Consider the following 26,763-nt stretch of genomic DNA (forward strand, 5'->3'; position numbering starts at 1 on the left):
ATGCCACAAGCCCTAGTGAAGGTATCTGCATTAAAAATATCAACATCTTTACGAGGAGTTTTTGTTTAACGAAAAAGGTATAAACCAAAGCAATTTAACTTGTAAAAAATACCAGACAGTACCGCTCCTTTCCAGGTGGGGGCAGCAATGGGCAGGATTGCACAGGTCGGCGTCAGCACAGTAGCTGTAGTTGAAGCCCGCCTTTGTCACTCAGGCCACCCACGAAATTCTAGAAATTCTTAAATAAGAAATTCCAATGACGCATTCTGTTGAAGTCTGATGTTCAGAGTAACAGCTTAATTGTCATTGTAAATAGTAGTCGCAATTTTGTTAGTCCCAAACAAAAAAGATGGAGGCCTATGTGTAAATTGATAAAAAAAAATGTGGTTATAGTTGAGGAAATAAACAAATTCCATCTATTTTTCTTTGTTTTATAATTTTTTCATACAAAAGAGGAACCAGTCGTTTACGACCATCTTACAAAAATAATACAGTGGCAGGCAAATCCCTGGAAGAAAGCAGGTGTGGTTCAGTGGCCACTGGACAGGAAGCCTTAATCTCATTGGACACCATTCATGCAAGTCAAGGGTGCGGAGCTTAGACTGCAGATAAGCATAGCTGCCGTAGGGTGGGAGATGCCCCTACCCTGTACTGTGAACCAATGAGGGCTCAAGGAGGCTGAAGGATGGTGGTGGACATCTTTGTTGTCAAACAAACGAACACCAAAGATCACAACGACATTAGTTCCTTGTGTGAGGTATTGAACCACAACGCACGACTGAGAGTCTTGCTGCCTTGTGCGTCCGGGAGGAGTTATCGGATGAGACAGGAAGTGATGTAGAGAGGGGAGACGAATGACTCCATTTGTCGAAAACAACAATCCTTAGCGCGTCCGGCCGGTATTTGGCGAATGTGGCGTCCCCGTGTGTCCGAGCACGATGTGGCGGAGCGCGGGTCATTTCCTGAGGCTGAGCATGGCGTTGACGTCCCAGAGCAGGTTCCTCATCTGGTCCATCAGCGTCTTCATCTCCTGGTTCTTCTGCCGCACTTTCTGGGGGGCGGTCACACACACATGGTTAGCAATGACAGAGCACACAATCTTCAAACAACAAACTCCTTCACGATGGATGATCAACAATTTTCTTCATCCAAAGCCTCACATTAAATACTGTCTTTCAAAATGTTACAAAATTTCACCAGGCTAATAATAGTTTTCTAAAGGGGACTGATGATTAAAAGGCACTACAAAAGCACATTTTTTTACCGGTTTACTGGATGTACTGCACATAGGAATACAATGGATGAAATATGGTAAAACATGATACATTATTTCACACTGTAATGTACATTTCAACCACCGTGGCCTTTCACATGTCTGTTTCGGCCATCTAGTGGCCACAGGTGGAATATATATCAATAGAGTGGCCTTGATTGCATCTTTTCACATTGAAGCAAAAGGATCATGAAAGTCGTATAATGCGGGACCTGTGAAGCCCTGTGAGGCTGTAGCGGTGATTAAGGGCTTTTACTAATTACTTTGTTTTAGTAACAAATAAACAAAGCCTCAAGTAACGGCGAGTTGCGACTCGTTACGGTGCAGGTAGGGGTCACCCATCTTGCTCCACGGCGGGTGTGGAACCCAGAACCTTCCACCAGACCGACGCAAAGAAGGGGAGCCCACCTCCAGGACCTCCAGTCTCTCCTGCAGGACGGCGGGGCTGCACGGCTCCACGGGCACCGACCAGCTCTCCTCCGTTCCGTACGGCACCAGCTGGGGGAGAGGGGAGACGACCACAGCATTGGGGGGTCGGCGTGTGCTAGGGAACAGTGGTGGTGCCGGGCACGCCCATCCCTTCCCCGCCATTGGAATGTCGGGATGCTGTGTGCGGACATAGGCCAGACACAGCGGCACCGGCCGGCACCACATCACCAATTTAATGTACCGTGCGTGTATTTACCTGTGTGTCAATTTTTGGCGCCCACTGCACTCCTGACCATCCCTGGAAGAAGGGATCCCCTACTATGCGTTTCTTCTCAAGATTTCTTCCTTGCTAATTTCAAGGGAGTTTTCTCTTGCCCTTGTTGGGGCCTTAGTAAAGGGGGGTGTCATAAATATTTGGCCTGTTAAGCCCTTTGAGACTGTAATGGTGATTAAGGGCTATACAAATAAAATTGAATTGAATTGAATGGACATGGGTTTGCTAGATGATGTTGTCTTTCCACCGGCCTTCTTGCGGAACATGTTGTGCCTGAAGGGGGCGCTGACACTGTTTGCTCAGCCACTGCGTGTGTATTGATCTACGCTGCACCGTTTGCAAATAAGGCGGTCCGCTAAAAGGTCTTGATGACAATTTAGTGGGCACACCTAAAGTCAAAGGTTGTGAACCATTGAGATAATAACAATTATTAGTGCCATTATTATGGGGGGGGGGGGAGAGAGAGATACAGACAGACAGAAAGACAGACAGGCAGGCAGACAGGCAGAGACTTTGCCTGACATGAAATAAACAAAAAGCTAAACAAAGTAAACTTTCCCCTTCTTTCTTTTGCATTCCCATACTTCCTGGATTCTTTAAGTGACCGCCTCCCCCTGACTCACCTCTGCGGGGCCTTCGTGAAGGTCAAAGGTCATCTCCATGCAGCGCTCGTAGAGGAGGCGGAGCTTGCGGAAGAGAAGTGCCAGCTGTCTGAGGTGCTCCTGCAGCTTCCCAAAGCGGTCCTGGTACATGGCCTGGCTCTGGGTCACCCCGTTCGGGAGCTAGCCCAACACGACACACAGACCCTGGGTTACTGACGGCTCTGGGTCACCCCAACACGACACACAGACCCTGGGCGACTGACGGCTCTGGGTCACCCCAACACGACACACAGACCCTGGGCGACTGATGGCTCTGGGTCACCCCAACACGACACACAGACCCTGGGTGACTGAAGGCTCTGGGTCACCCCAACACGACACACAGACCCTGGGCGACTGATGGCTCTGGGTCACCCCAACACGACACACAGACCCTGGGTTACTGACGGCTCTGGGTCACCCCAACACGACACACAGACCCTGGGCGACTGATGGCTCTGGGTCACCCCAACACGACACACAGACCCTGGGCGACTGATGGGGTTAAGCTTCGGGCTCTTTGTTTGTTTTTCGCTGAGTGAGTATAGCCTACTAGGAAGTAGGACGGTAGGTTTATGATGGCCAAAGGGTGGTGAACACAAGTGTTTTCTGTTAAACATGTTTTTTTTTTGTTAAGTATTTCCCATAAAACACATGTTTTCTGAAAAGTGTTTCCTGTAAATCTCACAACATGATTGAACCAAAAAATAGGAAGACGCCCCTGGTGGCACTACGTTTACAGTGACGGGCGATCAACATAATAATTAAAAGCAACAAAATAAAACGATTAATAACATAACAATGACATAACGATTTCAGAAATGGAGCAGGACAGAGAGACGAGTACCTGTGTGGCGCGCGTGATCTGGAATATCTCCATGGTGCGCGTGACGATGTCCTGGACGGTCTCCTGTCCGATGCGACAGAGGAACACGGGGGAGATCTCCCTCAGCGCACCCTGGGGGGGCTGCCCCTGAACCCCCCCGCCGGGGGGCAGGTGGGACTGCTGCTGCTGAGGCTGGGGCATTCCCGCCATGCCCTTAGGGGGCAACGAGGCCGACATCACGGCGGTCCAATTTAAATGACGGCAGACCGATTCAAATGACGTCAGACCGATTGATATGACGTCGGGCCGACTTAAACAACGTCAGACCGATTTAAATGAAGCCCAACCGGCGGTATGTGGGCGGGTTCCAGTTTTAATGATTAGCATTCAGCTTTCTTGAACCTGCAAAACAACAAAATAATCATCAATCATCATAATCATCAATATGTGTCGATTATTATTCTTAGATGTTTGGGCTGATAGAGTGAAGACCTGAACAAGGATAATAGAATAACGAAGTGGATATGGAAAACATTTGTGATGAAGGGCTACTGGAGCCATGCTGAAGCCAGGGCTGTGCGCACAAAACACAAACAAGGCAGGGAAACACCAACTTAAAAGCATCAGATATCTTCTAGATTTCTTCTGACAAATACACTTATTGTAAGTCGCTTTGGATAAAAGCGTCTGCAAAACGCCTTAAATGTAAATGCAAAGATTACGCACAACAAACATCACAGAGTGACGTAGAGGCGCCGGAGCCCACACTGATGGACTCGGACAACATAACACGGGGAACGCGCACCACACATCGGCGGTTTGGTTCTCCACCAAATGTTCAATGAAACAGTGGAACAGATGACGTTATGAATCTGCACAGGAGGGGTGCTTGTTATATACGCGAAAGAAAAACGTGCCTAGTGAGGATATAGTGGCAGAAGGTATGGCTAGCTGGCTAGCCGATTCAATAAAGAGATGCGCTGAGGCTAGCAGCATGCATGGCGGAGGAGTTATGAATATAACCTTACATACCGGCGTATCGCTCCGACGTGTAATCCTGTTTAGTTTCAAAATGCATATGCTACTATGAACGAGTGAATTGTTGAATCGACAAGCTGACGATATTCCACAACATTTCCCCTCCAAGAAGGAAAAGCATTGGCCATGTTTTTAGGACGTCATTTCCTGCCTGAGAATAAATGTTGCAACACTAGAGGGCGACAAAAACAAACGAGAACACTGCAGATACCGACGGATGTAGGTATTTTTATGGTTCCACGTTCCCGCAACGCAAGGGTGTTACGAATCCCTTCCGTACCATCCGTGCGTCCACCGCAAGGGCCAGACGTGCGCCTCCCAAAAATCGTAACCTTCCCTCGAGGCGACGCAGCAGCATTAGGCTGTGATTGGTCCGCTTACCAAAACCCGACGCAGAACCATAAACGTCCACGACTGCGTCTGCGTGGTCATTGCGTTGCGGGAACGTGGGACCATAATAAGGCCCAGGGGCGCAACTGCCTACTTTTTGGGGGGTATGCAGACACATAGCAGGCGCCCCCCCCTCCCCCCTTTGATCTGGGCACAAATTTGACCTAAAACACACTCTGATATTGAATCAAAAAAATCCTTTTGAGTGCACCAGGACAGATATCCGGTGTTTTTTTTAGAGGCAGCCTTTCTAAGATGCTCTGCCAGTGTAACATCATACTGTGCTATGAGTTCAAGGATACCCAGAAAATTTCCATTTCTAGGATTTCCTAACTGCATTTTTTCCCCTCGGTGGCAGGTTTCTTTCTGCAAGGAAGAGTATGCAGTCGATCACTCGAGTCAACAGTCTCTCTGCAATTCGCTATCAATAGTTTTACCTAGGCGTAAGCGGGATGCCAATTCTTTCCACATCAGATAAGCATTTATGTGATAACCACTTGTTTCATGGTGCTTCAGTATTTTTGAAAGACACTGCCAGTTATTATACCCCACCACAAGGCGCGTGTCAGCAACTCTAGCTTCACCAAAAAGCTTACATGCAAAACAATAGACTCTTTTGGAGTACAGTAACCAATAGGGGTGGGAAAAAAAATCGATTCTTCGATGCATCGCGATACTGTGTAGAACGATTCAGTCTGGATTTAGATTTTTTTTTTTGATTATTAATTCATCTGAATTGATTTTTTTGTATCAACTTTATAACTCCGTTTTTACTGGGTCTATTCACATAAAACTAAGATTTGCATAGAGATTGAAGCAAAACAAAATAACCACAAACAAGTTCCTTTCTTTTTCTTGTCATGATCTGTTATATTGTAGGCTCCATTCTGATCAGTACACAGCTGCAAGACAACAGTAACCTGTTGTTTTACTAATAGTAGATTTAGCTAACCTGAAAATTTACAATCCTCCTCTTGATACACTGGCATATAAAGTACTGTCTTTCAACCACTTTGAAAAGCTTTCTGTCATCCCTGCGCACTCTTTCTCCTTCCCAATCTTTCTTTTTCTATGTTGTGACCCCGAGAGCTTTCTTCTATGCCTCTCCATATTGAGGTACGTGTCATCAGACGACAATACGGTTCAAATGAAAACACTCTGGCGCTCGCCTACAGGGCGGGTGCTCGAGGGCGCGCCCACTGGAGCGCCGTGTGGGGAGGAGGGGGGGAGGGAGGCGAAGGAGCGGGGGGCGCCTTATCAGTGACGGTCCTCTGTTATTGATCATCATATCATTTACACAAACGCTGTTAAATACAGAAAATGCCGACTTAAATAATGTTACTTCCATCGCTTTGGCGCCCCCTCTGGTGCGGCGCCCCTATGCGCCGCATATAGGGCATACCTACTTTTTGCGCCACTGATAAGGGCTTAAGGTCTTTTCCGGTGGACGCAAGGAGGATCCGCAAGGACATAAAGCGGTCCGTAACCCCCTGGCGTTGCGTGAACGTGGAACCATAAAGAGCCCTTAAAGGGTGGTTCTGCGTCGGGTTAGTAAGCGGACCAATCACAGCCCAATGCTGCGTTTTACTGACCTCGTTTAATGTTTGACATTAAACGATCCCTGACTTCCTTGCTTCCTGACTTGATCCCTGACTTTGCAGGGATCAAGGAAGTAAATTTGAGAATGTAAGGCTACGTGACGTTACACCAATAACATTTGGCCCGATAACGTTCGTCACTTATTAAGCCAAAATGTCTGCACATGCTGTTGTGGTAGAACATTTCGTACAGGTATTTATTCAATATTATTTCATATTCATTTCATGAATATGAAAATGTATGAAATTCTGAATTAATTATTTAATCATACAACACTAATGCGCCGGGCGATATGGTGATTTCTTATGACTGATAACAATGTATTGTGAAAATAATACATGTAGCAAAATAACTTAACATAACATTTAATAGTAATGCTCTATTTATCCATGGCATTTTTTTTGTAGTACAACGATTTGTAAAGGAATATAAATGACGAATGGGGTCCAAACAGGAGCCAGGCTGTGTTTTATCACATTTAGTCACACTATGATAACAGCAAACTAAAGGTGACTGATATCAGGATATACACTAGGGCCAACCCCGGCTCTCCGGTTGGGTGTCTGAACTGGTTTATTTTACAGGAACTAGGAATGTTTTTTCCCCCTTAAGAGCCTGAAATCCCCCAATCTCTCCAGAGAGGGATGGTAGACATCACCAGGCCCCGGTGACATTTTTACTGCTCCCTTTTAAATAACATTGTTATAGAGAGACATACTGTTATTTTTGTAGCGATTAGGGATCGCTGGTCCTTGTTTAATGTACAATATAAATACACTCTAAACTCAAGATATCCATCCATCGGTTTTCTTCAAGCTGTCCGTGTGACCCTCCATCAAACAATGTTTCATTAAAACATTATACAAAGGGCGATTTGTGGATTTCCATTGACTGGTTATGACTAAGCTACCGCAACAGTAAGAACTAACACAAAGAGCAGAATCACTAAAAATAACTAATCATCATCATTAGACAAGTAGAAATGGATTGAAAAAAAGGCACTACCTTGTATGAACTGTAGAGAGAAAGAGAGAGAGAGAGAGAGAGAGAGAGAGAGAGAGAGAGAGAGAGAGAGAGAGAGAGAGAGAGAGAGAGAGAGAGAGACAGAGACAGAGACAGAGAAACAGAGAGAGAGACAGAGACAGAGCGGGAGACTGAAGGTAGATCATTGTATTGCCATCTGTGACTGCTGCTCGATGTTCCATCAATGCATACAAGACAATAACTTGAAACCTTAAACTCTATTGACCTATCCATCAGTACGTCCATCCATCCATTGTCCGTTTGTTGATCTGGCTGAGTTTCTATTTTGATGAAACATACCCCGTCCAGGTGACTCTTTTACAGTGAAACTCACTCAAATAGTCCCATTGTGTCACAATCAATGCTTATGTAAATATAACCTCCCTTTATTTTATAGCTGTTATCACAAACCAAATAGAACTGCAGAACATTCCTTTCTGTTTTGTGATTACAATGCTTTCTGTGCCAAAACACTTCTCAAGTGGGTGTATTTTGCCTGCATCGATCTCTCGTTACAGGTTGCCAAGGAGATATTCCGTCTGCAGGGACATAGCTGAGATTTCTTGATTGGCTTGTGGTTCTTTTTTTGTTGACGCAGATTTTCAGTTTGACTTTCCATTATCTCGCCCAAAAACGGATGATGTGGGAGTGCGATGTGTGTAACAGTGCTTACAGACCCTCTGTTTGAACAGAATGATTATAATTGACATCAACCTGACCGACGCCACGTAAACAATTAATTGTCATTCTTATTTACGTCTCTATTTGGCCTTATTTACCACGAGGCCATCTTGTTCGTACAAACGCTGGCTGGGTGGGTGAATCTGAAAGCAGAGTTTCGAATGAAGATGGAACAGGATGGCCGCTAGGTAAATAAAAACTGAGAGAGAGAGAGAGAGAAGGCGAGGGAGAGAAGGAGAGGATAACTTGTCATTGCACCACCGTCTTTAGTTTTTGTCAGTTCACACACGGCCACTACAGAGGAGGTTTCAGAGTTGAGTGTTTGAGTTGGGGGACCCTAGGTACTTGGATCCCCAGGGTATTGAGGTACCTAGGTATTGGGCTGCCTAGGGTATTGGAGAGCCTAGGGTATTGGGAGGCCAGGGTATTGGGGGGCCTAGGGTATTTTGGGGCCCAGGGTATTGGGGGGCTTAGGGTATTGGGGGGGGGGGGGGCAGGGTATTAGGGGGCTCAGAGTATTGCGGGGCCCGGGTTATTCGGTTACCTAGTAAGGCAACCTTGAGTGAACTGAAGGGCACCAAACAATTACAAAGTATTATTATATTAGCAGTGAGACGTTCTCTGATTGTGGTTTTTCTCAAGCACTCCTTGCCGGCTAGACTGTTATCAGCAAGGAAAGTTGGAGGGTATAAAAACAGCGAGATATGTCGGTTCCCGGCCACACAGCTGCAGAGAAACCTGTGCAACACCATGATGTGGACAGCAGGGAAGTGGACGCTCTGTCTGGGCCTGATGTCCATCTTACTGGGCAGCCTGGTAGGATATATAATGTTTAACAATGTACTTTATGAGCCTAGGATTATAGAAACTGGCATGGAAATGGAAATCCAGACAAAACAGCTTTCAGGTTATGCGCACGCAGTGGACACAGGCAAATGAGTCATTTGCCTAAATGTCAGAGCGGGAATAATCAATTGGACAGGGGACAGACAATCAGCCCAAAACAAATTGGAAGCCGTGCCGTTGTGCAAATTGATTTTCTTAACAGGTTTAAAAGACTAATGTCCTGTTTTGAAATTAACCATCGCATTGCCACGATGAATTACTAGCACGCCTGCCATGACGTACTGATATTTTTCTGTCTCTCAGGTGATGCAATGTTAATTTCACTCAGACTTTATCTTTAGCGTTGAACAAGCTAATCGCAAGGCCAGAGTAAGCTGAGAGAGTGTTTCACAATGTCACTATCGGGAAATAACTGGACCGGGAAGCTGTGAAAGATCGAAAGCTGATTTCTAGCTTGAGTGGAAAATGAAAAGCAGGGATGGAGACGATCTTCTATTACAGCAGCATGCAAACTTTGGTCCCTGCAGTGCTCAGTGCGGTGCTGCTGCAGCTTTGCATGGCATGACCACGGACGCTTTCCCGGCTTAGCGACTTACTCTATGACAAGTGCTGTTGGCTCGGTACGGACAGGCAACAATACCTTTGTGTTCAACCCCGACAATCCAGCCAATGGGATAAGCCGATCGGCTGATTACATTCAAAGTGTCTCCACCGACCGGGTAGGAAGGAGGAAGGGACTTTATTCGACCCTCCAGTGTTTGGTCATAATTCTGGGCTCAATTTCTTGTGGAAAAGTTATAAAAAAATTAATATTATACATCAAATGCATAAAAAAAAAGATATGGTTATATTGTCGGTCAACAGAAATAAACTGAGGGGAATCAATTTGTTTGACATTGTCTCTTAAGTTCTGTAACCTTCAGTTGGATGTTTGAATATGGTCCTCAGACAGAGCATGTTTCTGACACTCTAACAAACCCGATACTCAAAACACTTCTAATGTTTTTTACTTCTTCGACAGGAGCGAGCGGAAACCGCTGCAGTTACCACCTCGTCCGGCAAATTTACCGGCAACACAACTGCAGCAACAAAGTCTCCCAGAACGACCCAGGCCAGTAGAAATGTGACCAGCGCCACGACGACCAACATAACCACTGTCACAACCAGAGAGTCTCCCGGGATCACCAATGCCACAACAAAATGTACCAGTACCCGCCCCCCCAACCCGCCCCCCACGACCAAAACCGGCAAATGTTGCAGAAAGACCACACTGCCAAGCGGCTCGACGTCCTCGTTGGGATCACATGACCAACTGCTGCCGCTGGTTGTTTCCATGGTGATCGGTCTGATGGCGAACTGATCATTCGAAGCTCCTCAGGACAGAACATGTTTCTGAGGGTCCTCTGTTTCATCACGAGTAATTATTAGCAGAAGCCCGCTTGAGGTCCGAGGATGACAGCCATACTGCCAAATCCATAGGTATACACGGTACGAACCACCGCCCGAATGAAGAATAGGATTCTTATTATAACGCATTCAAATAAAGAACCACAAATCCCTTTAATCTGTGTTTGATTGGCCTCTTTGTTGATTAAACATGTACGAGCCACCATTATCATCATCATCATCATCATCATCATCATCATCATCATCATCATCATCATCATCATCAATGTGTCCATAGTCAAGAAAGCTAACTGAATCGACCTTCCTACATACATACTATAACAGGAAGCATTGACTAATGTGTAAAAAAATAATGGAATTGGAAGAACCACATGTGACTAACTACATGTAATAATATTGTCATTACAAAACGTACATTAGTTCAACAGTTGTTTTGGTTCTTGGGCTTGATTGTCTATTCTTTGTTTTCAATCTCATCTCATCCAACGTCTAGCAAATGGTGAGCATCTGTTGTACTCAACACATTGACCAAGCAGGGCGATCCCTGTCAGAAATCTGGCAATAACTTAGTTTAGGTAAATTTTACACCGTATTTGCATCTCGGTTGTTTTCACGCACAAGCCGGAAAGTTGTAAAAACTTTGATTTGAGTATGGCTACCATTAACATGGAGTATTTGTTAGGGTCAGGGTTAGGTAAGTCATAAACAGTGGTAGATTGATAGATAGATTGAACATTACACATGATATCTTCGGTAAATTTAAAGCGGTTGTGCTCGTGGGATTAAACTAAGGAGCAAAAGGTATCCTATTATCAGTAAAGTTATGTCAGTAAATGTAAGTGCATTGTGTGGCAATTGACTTGCCTCTGAAATAAATGAGAAGACAATAAGGCTACCATAAAATAAAATATACTGAGACTACTGAGACATACATCCTGACAAGCACAGCCAGACAGCTAGATACACACACACACACACACACACAAAATAATATATAACAAGATGAATAGATGTATTTTCGTCAAAATATTTGACACAAACGATGAATCCATAAATCATCCTCATTGCTCTTCCACGAGAGTGGGATGCTCTGATTGGTTGTCCGGGTCACTTTGCATCACGGGGTGGGGATAGATCCTGGACCACCTGTGTGTGTCATATTGGGAGTCGTAAGGCTATAAAAGCCCTCAGCAAACAGATAAGAAACACAATCGTTTCAAACTGCTTCACATGCGCACGCGCACATGAACAGAATTCCTGTGTCCACTGGTACCCAAGAGGCGGAGAAGCACCTGAACGCTGAGGATAAATCAGGAGAAGGAGATTCCACTATTTTATTTTCATCTTCTTCATCATCATCATCACCTTCAGAACCATGTTCCTGTCATTTTGGCTATGCTCATTGGCTCTTCTGGCGCAGGTAAAGTCCTTAGTTTGTGACCTTTACAAAGGCAGCTCTCCTTCATGTCTGTTCTTTTCTATACCAAGGCAAATAGGGTTGTGTCAAAACGGGTGTATCAGCTGCCGTACGTTCAATACAATATTTGCTGCGGGTGGACAAGTTGTTTGAGCAGCCAATTGTAATTGATCGCTTGATGTTCTAAATTTCCTTGTCTGTTTGTAGTCTTTGTCATCAGTATCCTCACAAGCAACTGCACAGAGCGCCAAGATGAGCACCGCCATGTCCTCCGAAACTACTCCAACAAAAAGTCAGGCTACCCAAATGGCTGGGGCTACCCAACCGACAGCTTGGACAACCCAAACGACGGCTGGGGCTACCACAAAGACAGCTGGGGCTACCACAGTGACGGCTGGGGCTACCACAACGATGGCTAGGGCTACCACAACGACGGCTGGGGCAACCCAAACGATGGCTGGGGCAACCCAAACGATTGCTGGGGCAACCCAAACGAAAGCTGGGGCAACCCAAACGGTTGGGGCTACCCAAACGACGGCTGGGGCAACCCAAACGACGGCTGGGGCAACCCAAACGACGACTGGGGCAACCCAAACGACGGCTGGGGCAACCCCAAATTCTGTGGCAACCCAAATGACTTCTACGGCTGCCCTTACCACGTTTGGGGCAAGCAGAACGACGACAGTAGCAGCCTATCCAAGCCCTGTGGCCACCGGAATGACGACAACTAACGGACACAGCCGGCCAATCGGCTCGCTGATCCTGTTCCTGGGTTCACTGTTTCTTCATCCGCTTTGGCAGCACGTTTTTATTGCATTTTGTAGCCAATGAAAAGTGTCGGACCACATCAACTCTTGAGGATTAAGGGGGTAAAAAAATGTTTTCGAAGAACAAACACATGATTAGGGTCTGTTGTACAGTTTAGGGTACTAAAGCTGACCAAAGGGAATGCAAGTAAAGATGAGCATATGTATACTCTACTATTTAAACTTGGACACTTAGTGCTTTCCTATTGAATGAATTAAGCTGTTAAATTCCACCTCTTTACTAAGCTTTAGTGTGTGTGTTACGTGTAGTGTATAGAAAATAAAGTGTAACATGTGGGATGGAAAATAAATTACTTGAAGAAATGGATTTCAAAACATTTCTTTGTATGATTTTTGTATGACATTTTGTTTTGTATGATTGGGAGAAGTTTAATTCGATGTGGATATAATTTCTTTATTAAAGCCATTCAAACTGACAATAAGATCCTATGGAAAGCCAAGATTTTTTTCAGAAGGCTGTGGTAGTTATGGCTGGGTCAGAAGGAAGGTCTTCCATCTCCAAACGGCAAGGCAAAACTAATGATTCGATTTTAGTTGAGGAAATAATAAAAAAAAATATGGAGACTACACAGTTCATGCAAATCTATCAAAAGGTGAATTTGTGCAAATTTGGCTCTGAAACGATATGACTATATCGAAGAGTTCTGAAAGGTCTCATACAACATAAAGCTCCTCAATACAAACAGAATGCCTAATGCAACAAACAATGTACTTGTCATCATTCAGTGAGGTGCGGTGCGCATGACTTCAATTCAAAGGCGAAGCAGCTGTCGTCCCAAGGGATAATGTGGTGCCTCGCATACAGATAAATTACATGACACAATGAGCCAGGCGTTTAACATGAACCTAAATAAATACCTGCCTCTTCGACCATGAATTTAAACTTGTTTCGAGACATAATGGAAAGGTGGAATTGGGAGACATTTTGAATAATTTCTTGTATAAAATAAAAATGTGTTGAACCTGTATGGTAACTATTGATTCCCTGACTACTCTTTAACGGAAAACCAATGCAAGTGTATCTCTTACAACAACAACGGCGCTCCTGAACCTCAGAACAGACAGACATCAGCCCAGAATACTGCCTCTATGCTGCTGATCTGCTGCTGAATGACATAATTGTCATTATTTGTTAGGATCTTGGAAAATTATGATTAATATTGAGATTAATCCCTTTTGGATAGAAAATGGATGTGAAAAAGCTTTGGGTTATTAAGAAAACTATGACAAAAAATGTAACAACATAACAAAAACAACCTGAAAATGTACAATAAATGTTTGACTTGACAGCATATTTATGTGTTAAAAGCCAATATAATTGATAGCTCTATAATAATACCAATTATCCATGTTTATTGCATGGGCTCTATTCTGTACACTGTCCAATTGGTATTGTCTTTTTAGAAAAACATTGTTGGAAGTTACTCTAGTTTGTGATTTGAGATTCCAACATATCAAGTCACAAACAGCTAAAAAGGTTTTCCAGAACATATTAAATCTATTGTTACCTGACTATCAACAACGTGTCAATTTTCAGTTGAATATCGTGTTCCATGACTGAGATCTCTTGAATATTCAAAATATTCAAAACTTTTTTGTTTCTTTAACTGATCGGAACGTGGCCCAAGCATTCTCTTCAGCATCTAAATGTAGTGTCTCGTTCCCCGTTGTATGCATAAATTCAGCCATTTATATTTCTAAACAAAAAAACAAGGTCCATGATAACAAATCGATTTAAAACTTGCATTACTAAAGGCAAGGCAAGGCAAGTCAACATTATTTATATAGCACTTTTCAAACACAAGACAGACATAAGATCAGCCCTGATCTTAAATAACTCTGCAATTTATTTAAGGTCAGATCAACGGTCTCTCTGGTACCCATGTCGGGACTCCAACCTGACCTAAGGAACTTGGTCCTTTCTCTGGGACTCCTCTGGGACTCTCCTAGGACCCTAACCCAGACAGAACTCGGGTCTCAAAGAATGTACATAAAAATTGCAGCAGAGGTGTATACATATATATATAGGCAATGGTACCCAGGTCTACAGCAATGGTACCCTGGTCTACAGCGCCGGTACCCTGGTTTACAGTAGTGGCACCCAGGTTTATATTAGTGGTACCCTGGTCTACAGCAGTGGTTCCCGGGTCTACAGCAGTCGTACCACGATTTACAGCGGTGGTACCCAGGTATACAGTATTGGTACCCTGATCTACAGCAGTGGTTCCCGAGTCTATAGTAGAGGTACCCCGGTTTACAGAGGTGGTACCCAGGTCTTCAGTAGTGGTGCCCGGGTGTATTACAATATTGCCTCACATTCACCCATGCACACACTCACGCAGTGACAACCATGTGAGGCGACAACCAGCTTGTCGGGTGCAGTCAGGGTGAGATGTCTTGCTCAGGGACACCTCGACACTCAGCGAGGAGGATCCATGGTTCCACCTAGCAGCCTACCAGTCAACCCGCTTTACCTCCTCAGCCACATGCCGCCCAGGAATGAGTTTCCTACTTCCTGAAGGTGTGTAGGGTAACTTTCTTGGGCTGGGCGGTTTTCTCAGCAGATGGTATTGCTGACCGTCTATTAAAGAGAAGATGCTTACAGCTGTCTTCATTAATCTTCTTGAGGATGTCCTTTTTTTTCTGGATGGATGCCAGCAGAAATAGGAGACAATGGCCAAACGAGTTTACCAGCGTGTGGCTTGGTTTGTTCTATTAGTGTAAATTGTACAGACAAGGTGCAGCAGATTGATGAAGTGAGTAGTGAGTATCAGTTACTAGGGTTACAGTTCGGTACAAAACACAGCCACTTCGCTGTTTCACTTCACAATCAAAAAACAACCGTGAAGAATCCTCTAGACTAAACTGTCTCAATGAAACAAGGCTTATGTGCTAGATCAGAGTTAGCCTTTACCATGGGAAATGTAGTCCTCAAAAGTGGTCCCCGAGTCTAAAGTGGTGGTACCTGGGTCTACAGCAGTGGTCCCCAACCTCTTTGGGCCGGGAACCCAACCTCTTTCATTTCTGTCCATCTGCTTCAACACACAACTGACTTGACAGTGTGTTGTGACTTGTCAATCTTTTGTTGCCATGTAAATTGACACAAGGTTTTAAAAACATATCATGTGTTTGTGTCACTCAACTATTCCTCTCGTGCACCTCCTCTGAACGCATCCTGAATGCAACACGCAGCTCAGAAAGTGGCAGACATCAGCACTTGGGCAACCTAAACTTAACCTCTCCATACCAGGCTAGCTATCCAGCGAAGGCCCATTCGTGACAGCAAATATTAGTATAGTCAGATGCTGGTGATGTGCGGGCTCCCTCTCTGTACAGGAAGCAGCGATGGCGTCCCAGATGGCTAGTCTATTGAACCTCAACCCGCCTGGGCTAAACGCTGCACCACGTGTTCCTACGAAAAGATGTGCTTGTGTTTGTGCCCCTAAAGTGCCCCTTTTGGTTAAGTGCACCTTTTGTTCCTCACAGCTAGCGTCTTAAACATCGCAGTGGAAAGCAGATGCACAGAAGGGTAATGTGCAGCGTTGGTTTTCCAAAAGGAGGTTGGGATCGCTGGCAATAAGCCCATGAGCTTACGCAGTCTACGTCTAGCGCTTAATACATTAAAAGGGATGTCAAGTAATACAATCTGTACACATCATACAGACACACAGACAGATATACACACACACACACACACACACACACACACACAAATATGTGTGTAATCTATATTACACACATATTTATCCAACTTCCTTGATCAGGCCCATCATTAGTTGACACCCACTTTGCCATAATATTGTATAAATACCATATTCTACATTTGCTGAGTGAGAGAGCTTCTACCATCTGTGTGGTCAAACTTTGGTTTTAGTAGCAGCTGCCAATTTCTACTTTCCATTCATTCCCAAAATGATGAGGATTGTGGCTCTAATTCTGGGGACGGTTGCGTTGATGGAATCAGCGTGCATACGTAAGGTAAACAATGTTTTTCTTGGTTCAGTTTCTGCTAAAACTCTGTTTTCACGTATTCACAAATCTAGATGGATTTTCTGATTTTATATTTATATGATATTTTTTTTTAAGTAAAGAGAAGAACAAACATTTTTCTTATATGACCATTTTGTTATTGTACAAAAAAAAACATACGACTATTATTAGACGGATACCAATACCCCCCACTACTAATAAACCCAAATTGTGGTACTGCACCCAAAGGTGGCGCTATTTAAAGAAATTATGAACTAGCCTTATTTCTCCTTACAAGATTGACTCGACATTCTTTCCCCATATTAATCTCTAAAATCAGATGCATCCTTTTCACCCTGGTCTTCTGCTCTAAAAATGTTTACTTTTCCCACAATTACAGAGAAAAGCCAAACGTCCACAATCTCTGTGTACTGATGATCCTTAGGTTGAGAGTTTGAATCCTGATTAGAGCATTATGAACAAGCTGAACATGACGTTCTGTCATTGCCACTTTAAGAAACACAACATTGAACAGCAACTGAAATTCCTCAGGCAATCAACATTCCGGCTCATTAGTTTCAAAGAATCGGACTGCCAAGACACAGTATGGCATTAAGGGGAACTTCTTCATTAACCATTTTTCCTTCATAATTAACTCTGTCATATTTATATTTCTTCCGTTAGTGTTCTTGACTACAAATGTTTAATTTCCCCAGAATTTCAAAGATGTTTCAGGTATATGCTTTGAAGAAAGCCCTTAATTCACTTGATAAATGTGTGCTTTGAGTTTTCTGGATGTTGTGTGCTTATCAATAGACATTTTGACCATTTGAATGAGACTGCAGTTCAGGTTTATAAGTGGAACATCTTTCCTTAAATATGACAATAATATGTTATATTTATATATCTTCCAATAGTTTGTTCATGACTTTTGATTTTGCTTTGACCCTGTTAATCACGGCTTGCGGTTATATTTGTTATTATTATTAATTTTAACGCATGGCATAGCCTACTACAGTGTTCATTCATACAGGCCTAATGGAAAAAAAAAGTTTCCACAATCCACATCATCGTCATTATATTTCAATTAGGCTAATCTTTTGCATGTTTGTGCTGTGTATAGCCTACTGCAGTGTAAGCTTATGTTGCAGTACCGACCTGCCATGGTACGTCATCATAGCAACACCAACTGCGCTATCCGCTAGTGCACTTAGACCAGGTATTTTTCGGTCAGTTGCGCAACTGCTTTATCGGTCTGTAAGATAGCACCATGTATCAATTGCGCCGGAACAAGCCTCTGCTTTTTGCCGACACGCCCCTCAGGGCGCAAGTTTAGTGGCACAAGTTTGCTGCGGGGGTAAATCAGCATTGAGTCGGATGCAAACTAGCAACGATACATGCGTCGGTGTAGAAAGTCAATTGCGCTGGATGCAAGATAGGGCCCTTAGTCTCGTTCTTTAATGCAATTCACTTATAGAATGTTGGAATAATGAAAAAAAAAAAATGCAATTAATGTGAATATAATGAATTTACCTTTGTCATTTCTAATCCTTAATTAATCAAATAAGAACACATTTCAAGTTAAATCATGTTAAATTAAAATCTGAAAACTAAAGGGGATCAAAGGGGAGTAATTGTATTCACTTTCTACAAATGGTCTTTGTAGATAAATACCTTATTTGTTATATTTAGAAAATGTTCTATGCTCACTTCTCATTTCAATGGTAACTTTGGCTTCTTTGAATAAGTTACCAACTTTCCATTTTCTTTTAGCATATGCATCGAAAAGATGAGGCCCTTACAACATCGGGAGCTCCAACTACCATGACAACAACAGCTCCAACCACCATGACAATGGGTGCTCCAACTACCATGACAACGGGAGCTCCAACTACAATGACAAAGGGAGCTCCAACGACCATGACAACAATAGCTCAAACTAACATTACAACGGGTTCTCCTTTTACCATGACAGCCAGAGTTCCAACTACCATGGCAACGGGTGTTCAAACTACCATGACAAATAGTGCTTCAACTACAATGTCAACGGGAGCTCCAACTAGCATGACAACGGGTGCTCAAACTAGCACGACAACAAGTGCTTCAACTACCACGACGAGTGCTTCAACTACCATGACAGCGGGAATTCCAACTACCATGACAACGGGAGCTCCAACTACCCTGACAATGGGATCTCCAACTACCTTGACAACAACAGCACCAACTACGATGACAACAGGTGCTCCAACTACCATGACAATGGGAGCTTCAACTACAATGACAAGTTCTACAACGACAATGATAGGAGCAGGTCCAATTACCATGACAACGGGAGCTCCAACTACAATTACAACGGGAGTTCCAAATACCATGACAACCATAGCTCCAACTACCATGGCAACGGGTTCTCCTATTACCATGACAACGAGAGTTCCAACTACCATGGTAACGGGTGTTCAAACTACCTTGACAAATAGTGCTTCAACTACAATGTCAACGGGAGCCCCAACTAGCATGACAACGGGTGCTCAAACTAGCATGACAACAAGTACTTCAACTACCACGACAACGAGTGCTTCAACTACCATGACAGCGGGAACTCCAACTACCATGGCAACGGGAGCTCCAACTACCCTGACAATGGGGGCTCCAACTACCTTGACAACAACAGCACCTACTACGATGACAACAGGTGCTCCAACTACCATGACAATGGGAGCTCCATCTACAATGACAAGTGCTTCAACTTCCATGATAACGGAAGCTCCAACTAACATGAAAACAAGTGCTTCAACTACAATGACAACAGGACCTCCAACTACTATGAACACAAGTGGTTCAACAACCATGAGAAGGGGATCTCCAACTACCATGGCAATGGGTGCTCCAACTACGATGACAAGTGCTTCAACTTCCATGATAACGGAAGCTCCAACTAACATGAAAACAAGTGCTTCAACTACAATGACAACAGGACCTCCAACTACTATGAACACAAGTGGTTCAACAACCATGAGAAGGGGATCTCCAACTACCATGGCAATGGGTGCTCCAACTACCATGACAACTGGGGCTCCAACTACCATGACATCGGTTGCTCCAACTACCTTGCAATCGGGAGCTCCAACTACCATGACAACAAGTGCCTCAACTACGATGACAACAGGAGATCCAACTACCATGACAATGGGTGCTTCAACTGCCATGACAACAATTAGTTCAACTACCATGACAATTGGAGCTCCAACTACCATGAAAACAGAGGTTCCAACTACCATTTCAACGGGTGCTCCAACAACCATGAGAACGGTTGCTCCAACTACCATGACAAGGGGAGCTCCTTCTACCATGACAACAAGTGCTTCAACTACCATGACAACGGGGGCTCCAACTACCATGACAACGGGAGCTCCAACTACCATGACAACAGAGGTTCCAACTACCATGACAATGGGGGCTGCAACTACCATGACAACGGTTGCCCCAACTACCTTGACAACGGGAGTTCCAGCTACCATGACAACAAGTGCTTCAACTACCATGACAACGGGAGATCAAACTGCCATGACAATGGGTGCTGCAACTTCCATGACAACGGGGGCTCCAACTACCATGACAATTGGTGCTCCCACTACCATGACAACAATTGCTTCAAATACCATGACAACGGGAGCTCCAACAACCTTGACAATGGGTGCTCCAACTACCATGACAACGGGAGCTCCAACTACCATGAAAACAGAGTTTCCAACTAACATTACAACGGGGGCCGCAACTACCATGAGAATGCGTGCTCCAACTACCATGACAACGGTAGCTCCAACTACCATGTCAACAAGTGCCTCAACTACCATGAAACCCGGAGCTCCAACTACCTTGACAACAGTCACTCACACTTACATGACAACAAGTGCTCCAACTACCATGACAACGGGAGCTCCAACTACCATGACAACAGAGGTTCCAACTACCATGACAACGGGAGTTCCAACTACCATGACATCGGTTGCTCCAACTAACATGACAAGTGCTCCAACTACCATGACAACAATTGCTTCAAATACCATGACAACGGGAGCTCCAACAACCTTGACAATGGGTGCTCCAACTACCATGACAACGGGAGCTCCATCTACCATGACAACAGAGTTTCCAACTAACATTACAACGGGGGCCGCAACTACCATGAGAATGCGTGCTCCAACTACCATGACAACGGTAGCTCCAACTACAATGACAAGTGCTTCAACTTCCATGATAACGGAAGCTCCAACTAACATGAAAACAAGTGCTTCAACTACAATGACAACAGGACCTCCAACTACTATGAACACAAGTGGTTCAACAACCATGAGAAGGGGATCTCCAACTACCATGGCAATGGGTGCTCCAACTACGATGACAACAGGAAATCCAACTACCATGACAATGGGTGCTTCAACTGCCATGACAACAATTAGTTCAACTACCATGACAATTGGAGCTCCAACTACCATGAAAACAGAGGTTCCAACTACCATTTCAACGGGTGCTCCAACAACCATGAGAATGGTTGCTCCAACTACCATGACAAGGGGAGCTCCTTCTACCATGACAACAAGTGCTTCAACTACCATGACAACGGGAGCTCAAACTGCCATGACAATGGGTGCTGCAACTACCATGACAATGGGGGCTCCAACTACCATGACAATTGGTGCTCCATCTACCATGACAACAATTGCTTCAAATACCATGACAACGGGAGTTCCAACAACCTTGACAGTGGGTGCTCCAACTACCATGACAACGGGAGCTCCAACTACCATGAAAACGGGAGCTCCAACCGCCATGATAACAACTGCTTCAACTACGATGACAACAGGACCTCCAACTACCATGAACACAAGTGGTTCAACAACCATGACAAGGGGATCTCCAACTACCATGGCAATGGGTGCTCCAACTACCATGACAACTGGGGCTCCAACTACCATGACATCGGTTGCTCCAACTACCTTGACATCGGGAGCTCCAACTACCATGACAACAAGTGCCTCAACTACAATGACAACTGGAGCTCCAACTACCATGAAAACAGAGGTTCCAACTACCATTTCAACGGGTGCTCCAACAACCATGAGAATGGTTGCTCCAACTACCATGACAAGGGGAGCTCCTTCTACCATGACAACTAGTGCATCAACTACCATGACAACGGGAGATCAAACTGCCATGACAACGGGGCCTCCAACTACCATGACAACGGGAGCTCCAACTACTATGACAACGGCGCCTCCAACTACCATGACAACGGGAGCTCCAACTACCATGACAACAGAGGTTCCAACTACCATGACAATGGGAGCTGCAACTACCATGACAACGGTTGCCCCAACTACCTTGACAACGGGAGTTCCAGATACCATGACAAGAAGTGCTTCAACTACCATGACAACGGGAGATCAAACTGCCATGACAATGGGTGCTGCAACTAACATGACAACGGGGGCTCCAACTACCATGACAATTGGTGCTCCAACTACCATGACAACAATTGCTTCAAATACCATGACAACGGGAGCTCCAACAACCTTGACAATGGGTGCTCCAACTACCATGACAACGGGAGCTCCAACTACCATGAAAACGGGAGCTCCAACCACCATGACAACAAGTGCTTCAACTACAATGACAATGGGAGCTCCAACTACCATGACAACAGAGTTTCCAACTAACATTACAATGGGGGCCGCAACTACCATGAGAATGCGTGCTCCAACAACCATGACAACGGTAGCTCCAACTACCATGTCAACAAGTGCCTCAACTACCATGAAACCCGGAGCTCCAACTACCTTGACAACAGTCACTCACACTAACATGACAACAAGTGCTCCAACTACCATGACAACGGGAGCTCCAACTACCTTGACAACAGAGGTTCCAACTACCATGACAATGGGGGCTGCAACTACCATGACAACGGTTGCCCCAACTACCTTGACAACGGGAGTTCCAACTACCATGACATTGTTTGCTCCAACTAACATGACAACAAGTGCTCCAACTACCAAGTCAACAAGTGCCTCAACTACGATGACAACAGGAGATCCAACTACCATGACAATGGGTGCTTCAACTGCCATGAAAACAATTAGTTCAACTACCATGACAATTGGAGCTCCAACTACCATGAAAACAGAGGTTCCAACTACCATTTCAACGGGTGCTCCAACAACCATGAGAATGGTTTCTCCAACTACCATGACAAGGGGAGCTCCTTCTACCATGACAACAAGTGCTTCAACTACTATGACAACGGGAGATCAAACTGCCATGACAACGGGGCCTCCAACTACCATGACAACGGGAGCTCCAACTACCATGACAGCAGAGGTTCCAACTACCATGACAATGGGAGCTGCAACTACCATGACAACGGTTGCCCCAATTACCTTGACAACGGGAGTTCCAGATACCATGACAACAAGTGCTTCAACTACCATGACAACGGGAGATCAAACTGACATGACAATGGGTGCTGCAACTAACATGACAACGGGGGCTCCAACTACCATGAAAACGGGAGCTCCAACCACCATGACAACAAGTGCTTCAACTACGATGACAATGGGAGCTCCAACTACCATGACAACAGAGTTTCCAACTAACATTACAACGGGGGCCGCAACTACCATGAGAATGCGTGCTCCAACTACCATGACAACGGTAGCTCCAACTACCATGTCAACAAGTGCCTCAACTACCATGAAACCCAGAGCTCCAACTACCTTGACAACAGTCACTCACACAAACATGACAACAAGTGCTCCAACTACCATGACAACGGGAGCTCCAACTACCTTGACAACAGAGGTTCCAACTACCATGACAATGGGGGCTGCAACTACCATGACAACGGTTGCCCCAACTACCTTGACAACGGGAGTTCCAACTACCATGACATCGTTTGCTCCAACTAACATGACAACAAGTGCTCCAACTACCATGACAACAAGTGCCTCAACTACGATGACAACAGGAGATCCAACTACCATGACAATGGGTGCTTCAACTGCCATGACAACAATTAGTTCAACTACCATGACAATTGGAGCTCCAACTACCATGAAAACAGAGGTTCCAACTACCATTTCAACGGCTGCTCCAACTACCATGACAACGGGAGCTCCTTCTACCATGACAACAATTGCTTCAACTACCAGGACAACGGGAGATCAAACTGCCATGACAATGGGTGTCGCAACTACCATGACAACGGGAGCTCCAACTACCATGACAATTGGTGCTCCATCTACCATGACAACAATTGCTTCAAATACCATGACAACGGGAGCTCCAACAACCTTGACAGTGGGTTCTCCAACTACCATGACAACGGGAGCTCCAACTACCATGAAAATGGGAGCTCCAACCACCATGACAACAAGTGCTTCAACTACGATGACAATGGGAGCTCCAACTACCATGACAACAGAGTTTCCAACTAACATTACAACGGGGGCTCCAACTACCATGAGAACGCTTGCTCCAACTACCATGACAACGGGAGCTCCAACTAGCATGACAACGGGAGCTCCAAGTACCATGACAACAACAACTCCATCAACCTTGTCAATGGGTGCTCCAACTACCATAGCAACGGGACCTTCAACTACCATGACAATGGGTGCTCCAACTACCATGACAACGGGAGCTCCAACTACCTTGACAACAGAGGTTCCAACTACCACGACAACGGGGGCTCCAACTAGCATGACAACAAGTGCTTCAACTACCATGAAGATGAGAGCTCCAACTACCATGAAAACGGGAGCTCCATCTACCATGACAACTACAACTCCAATTACCATGACAACGGGAGCACCAACTACCATGAAAACAAGTGTTACAACTACCATGAAAACAGAAGCTCGAACTGGCATGACAACAAGTGCTTCAACTACCATTACAACTGCAGCTCCAACTGACATTCAAACAAGTGCTTCAACTACCACGATAGCAGCAGGTCCAATTGTCATGACAATGGAAGACTCAACTACCATTACTACCAAAATTCCAACAACCATAACAAAGGGAGCTCCGACTACCATGACAAATGGTGCTTCTTCTGCCATGACAACAGGAGCTCGTAGTACCATGACAACAAGTGATTCAACTACCATGACAACGGGAGCTCCAACTACCATTACAACAACAGCTCCAACTACCATGACAACAGGAGTTTCAACTACCATTACAACAACAGCTCCAACTACCATGACAACGGGATCTCCAACTACCATGACAACAACAGCTCCAACTACCATGACAACGGGAGCTTCAACTACCATGACAACAACAGCTCCAACTACCATGACAACAGACGTTCCAATTACCATGTCAGCCAGTGCTCCTACTACCGTGATAATAGAAGCTTCAACTACCTTGACAACACAAACGTCAACTACCACAATGACTGTAGCTCCAACTAGCGTGACAAGTACAATTCCAGCTAACATTAACATTTCATTCGCAGTTCCAACCAATGTGGGTTCAGGAGCTCTGACCACCATGACAATAACAACTCCAACTATCACGCTACTGCACTCTGCTGGTCAAACTATCCAACTGTCGCTGCTGAGCTCTGTGCTGCCACTGGTGCTGAGCAAATTCTTCCTTTAAAAATAACAGCGCCAAGTGAAAGTGACGCATGTGTTGTATGGAATGTTCTTTGAAAGACTGTTGATGGTGTTCCCAGTTTGGAAGAAAAATTTGTGTCAAGGAGTTACTTAGCACACTTAAGCAGATCAATCTGGGCCATTGAGTCTGCCACTATAAATGTAATCAAACAAGATGGACACTCAAAGTGAACGCTACAAGTTCGAGCTAACCAGTAATTTCAAATGTTAAAATGATGGAATATGTAATCATGTGCAGGCCTTTTTCGCAATACACATAACATAACATATATAGATTGTAACAGTAGCGATGCTTCCCTTATTTACATTTCTTAGCTAAAGTGGCTTCTCACATTTTCAGAAATGCAGACATAGGCAGGTTATGATATAAAATAAAGCCCACACTTTATACTGACTTTGGGGGATATACTTAATAATATGTTCTTACATTTTTTTGTGTATATGATTCTAGTTCTTCTAGTTCTGTTTTCATTGCCAGTCCAATAGCTTAATTTAATTGTATGCTTCTTATTTCTTCTATTCAAAATAAAGTATTGATAAACAATTATAGTCTAATGAATAAATACACTTAAGCCATGTTCTGCACATTTTGCGTTCATTCTCAAACATACTTGTTTAGATGTTGAACTCTCTAAAATAATAACCTCTCAATATTTACTTGCACCTATTTCAAACAGAGACTGTTAAAAATCACTTTCAAACCCTTACACAATTTTAAACTCAAAGAACTACAATCTTCCACCTAGATGCAATGGCTGATCACAGCCATGACGCGTCATATTTTACGCATTATTGTGTGACACCTGACAAAACTATTGTCTCATCTTAAGATATATGCCCAGAGCCGGCAAGCAGTTAACCCTTTTATGGTAGGTCTTTTTTATTGCTCAGATATAATGCTTCAAATGTGATTACTCCTCAGGGTTCATAGGTCAGTTTCTCAGTTCAGGGTCCACTGACATCTCTGAAACGTGCATGTAACTCGACAGGTCGAGAGCCTTCCAATAATATGAGTGGTTTTATTCTACATAAGGTGAAAATATAAACATCTTGTGATCTGACCGGAAACATTGACGTGATGCTGAAGAAATGTAATCAAATCTTATTTGTAGTTGTCTCAATTATTATTTTTTCCTCCATATAAATAGTTGCATTTCCCCAAGGTCAGATGGAAGGGTGCTTGATTTAGTTTCGAAGGCAGTGCAGTCCACTAACAGAGCCTTACTAAGCATACACCGAGACATCGGCTCTTGGTGACTGCGTCAAGGTTCTTGTGGGCTTCCCCCTTCCCCACGGCCCGGGCCCAATCAGACAGGTGGTCAGGTCTCGGGAATGGCCACGCCTCCAGTTCCCTTGTTATTGGAGGAATATCACGTTGGGAAAGGGATTGTGGGAAGGCTCCGTTGCGGGCAATGACGGATTACCGCATGGGCAAAGTG

The 26,763-nt window shown here is 44.5% G+C and overlaps 1 protein-coding gene across 1 annotated transcript; it reads right to left on the reverse strand.

Annotated features, from left to right (window-relative positions):
- Positions 1 to 87: 87 nt before the first annotated feature.
- On the reverse strand, positions 88 to 4,611 carry LOC307084762 (mediator of RNA polymerase II transcription subunit 30). Its single transcript, XM_079749258.1, has 5 exons — positions 4,476 to 4,611; positions 3,465 to 3,845; positions 2,600 to 2,758; positions 1,682 to 1,771; positions 88 to 1,051 (listed from the first exon to the last, which is right to left on the reverse strand). Exons 2-5 carry the CDS (start codon positions 3,678 to 3,680, stop codon positions 956 to 958), a joined length of 561 nt encoding a protein of 186 aa, XP_079605384.1. The 5' UTR covers positions 3,681 to 3,845; positions 4,476 to 4,611; the 3' UTR covers positions 88 to 955.
- Between the last annotated feature and the right edge of the window lie 22,152 nt (positions 4,612 to 26,763).

The sequence above is a fragment of the Pollachius pollachius genome, assembly GCF_949987615.1.
Source record: "Pollachius pollachius genome assembly, chromosome: 13".
NCBI classification, from domain to species: domain Eukaryota; kingdom Metazoa; phylum Chordata; class Actinopteri; order Gadiformes; family Gadidae; genus Pollachius; species Pollachius pollachius.

Coding starts and splice junctions, on each gene's coding strand:
- LOC307084762 (XM_079749258.1), bottom strand. CDS start 3,680: ATGTCGGCCTCGTTGCCCCCTAAGGGCATGGCGGGAATGCCCCAGCCT. Junction 2,759..3,464: donor AGATCACGCGCGCCACACAG/GTACTCGTCTCT, acceptor GTGTTGGGCTAG/CTCCCGAACGGGGTGACCCA. Junction 1,052..1,681: donor AGAGACTGGAGGTCCTGGAG/GTGGGCTCCCCT, acceptor ACCGCCCCCCAG/AAAGTGCGGCAGAAGAACCA.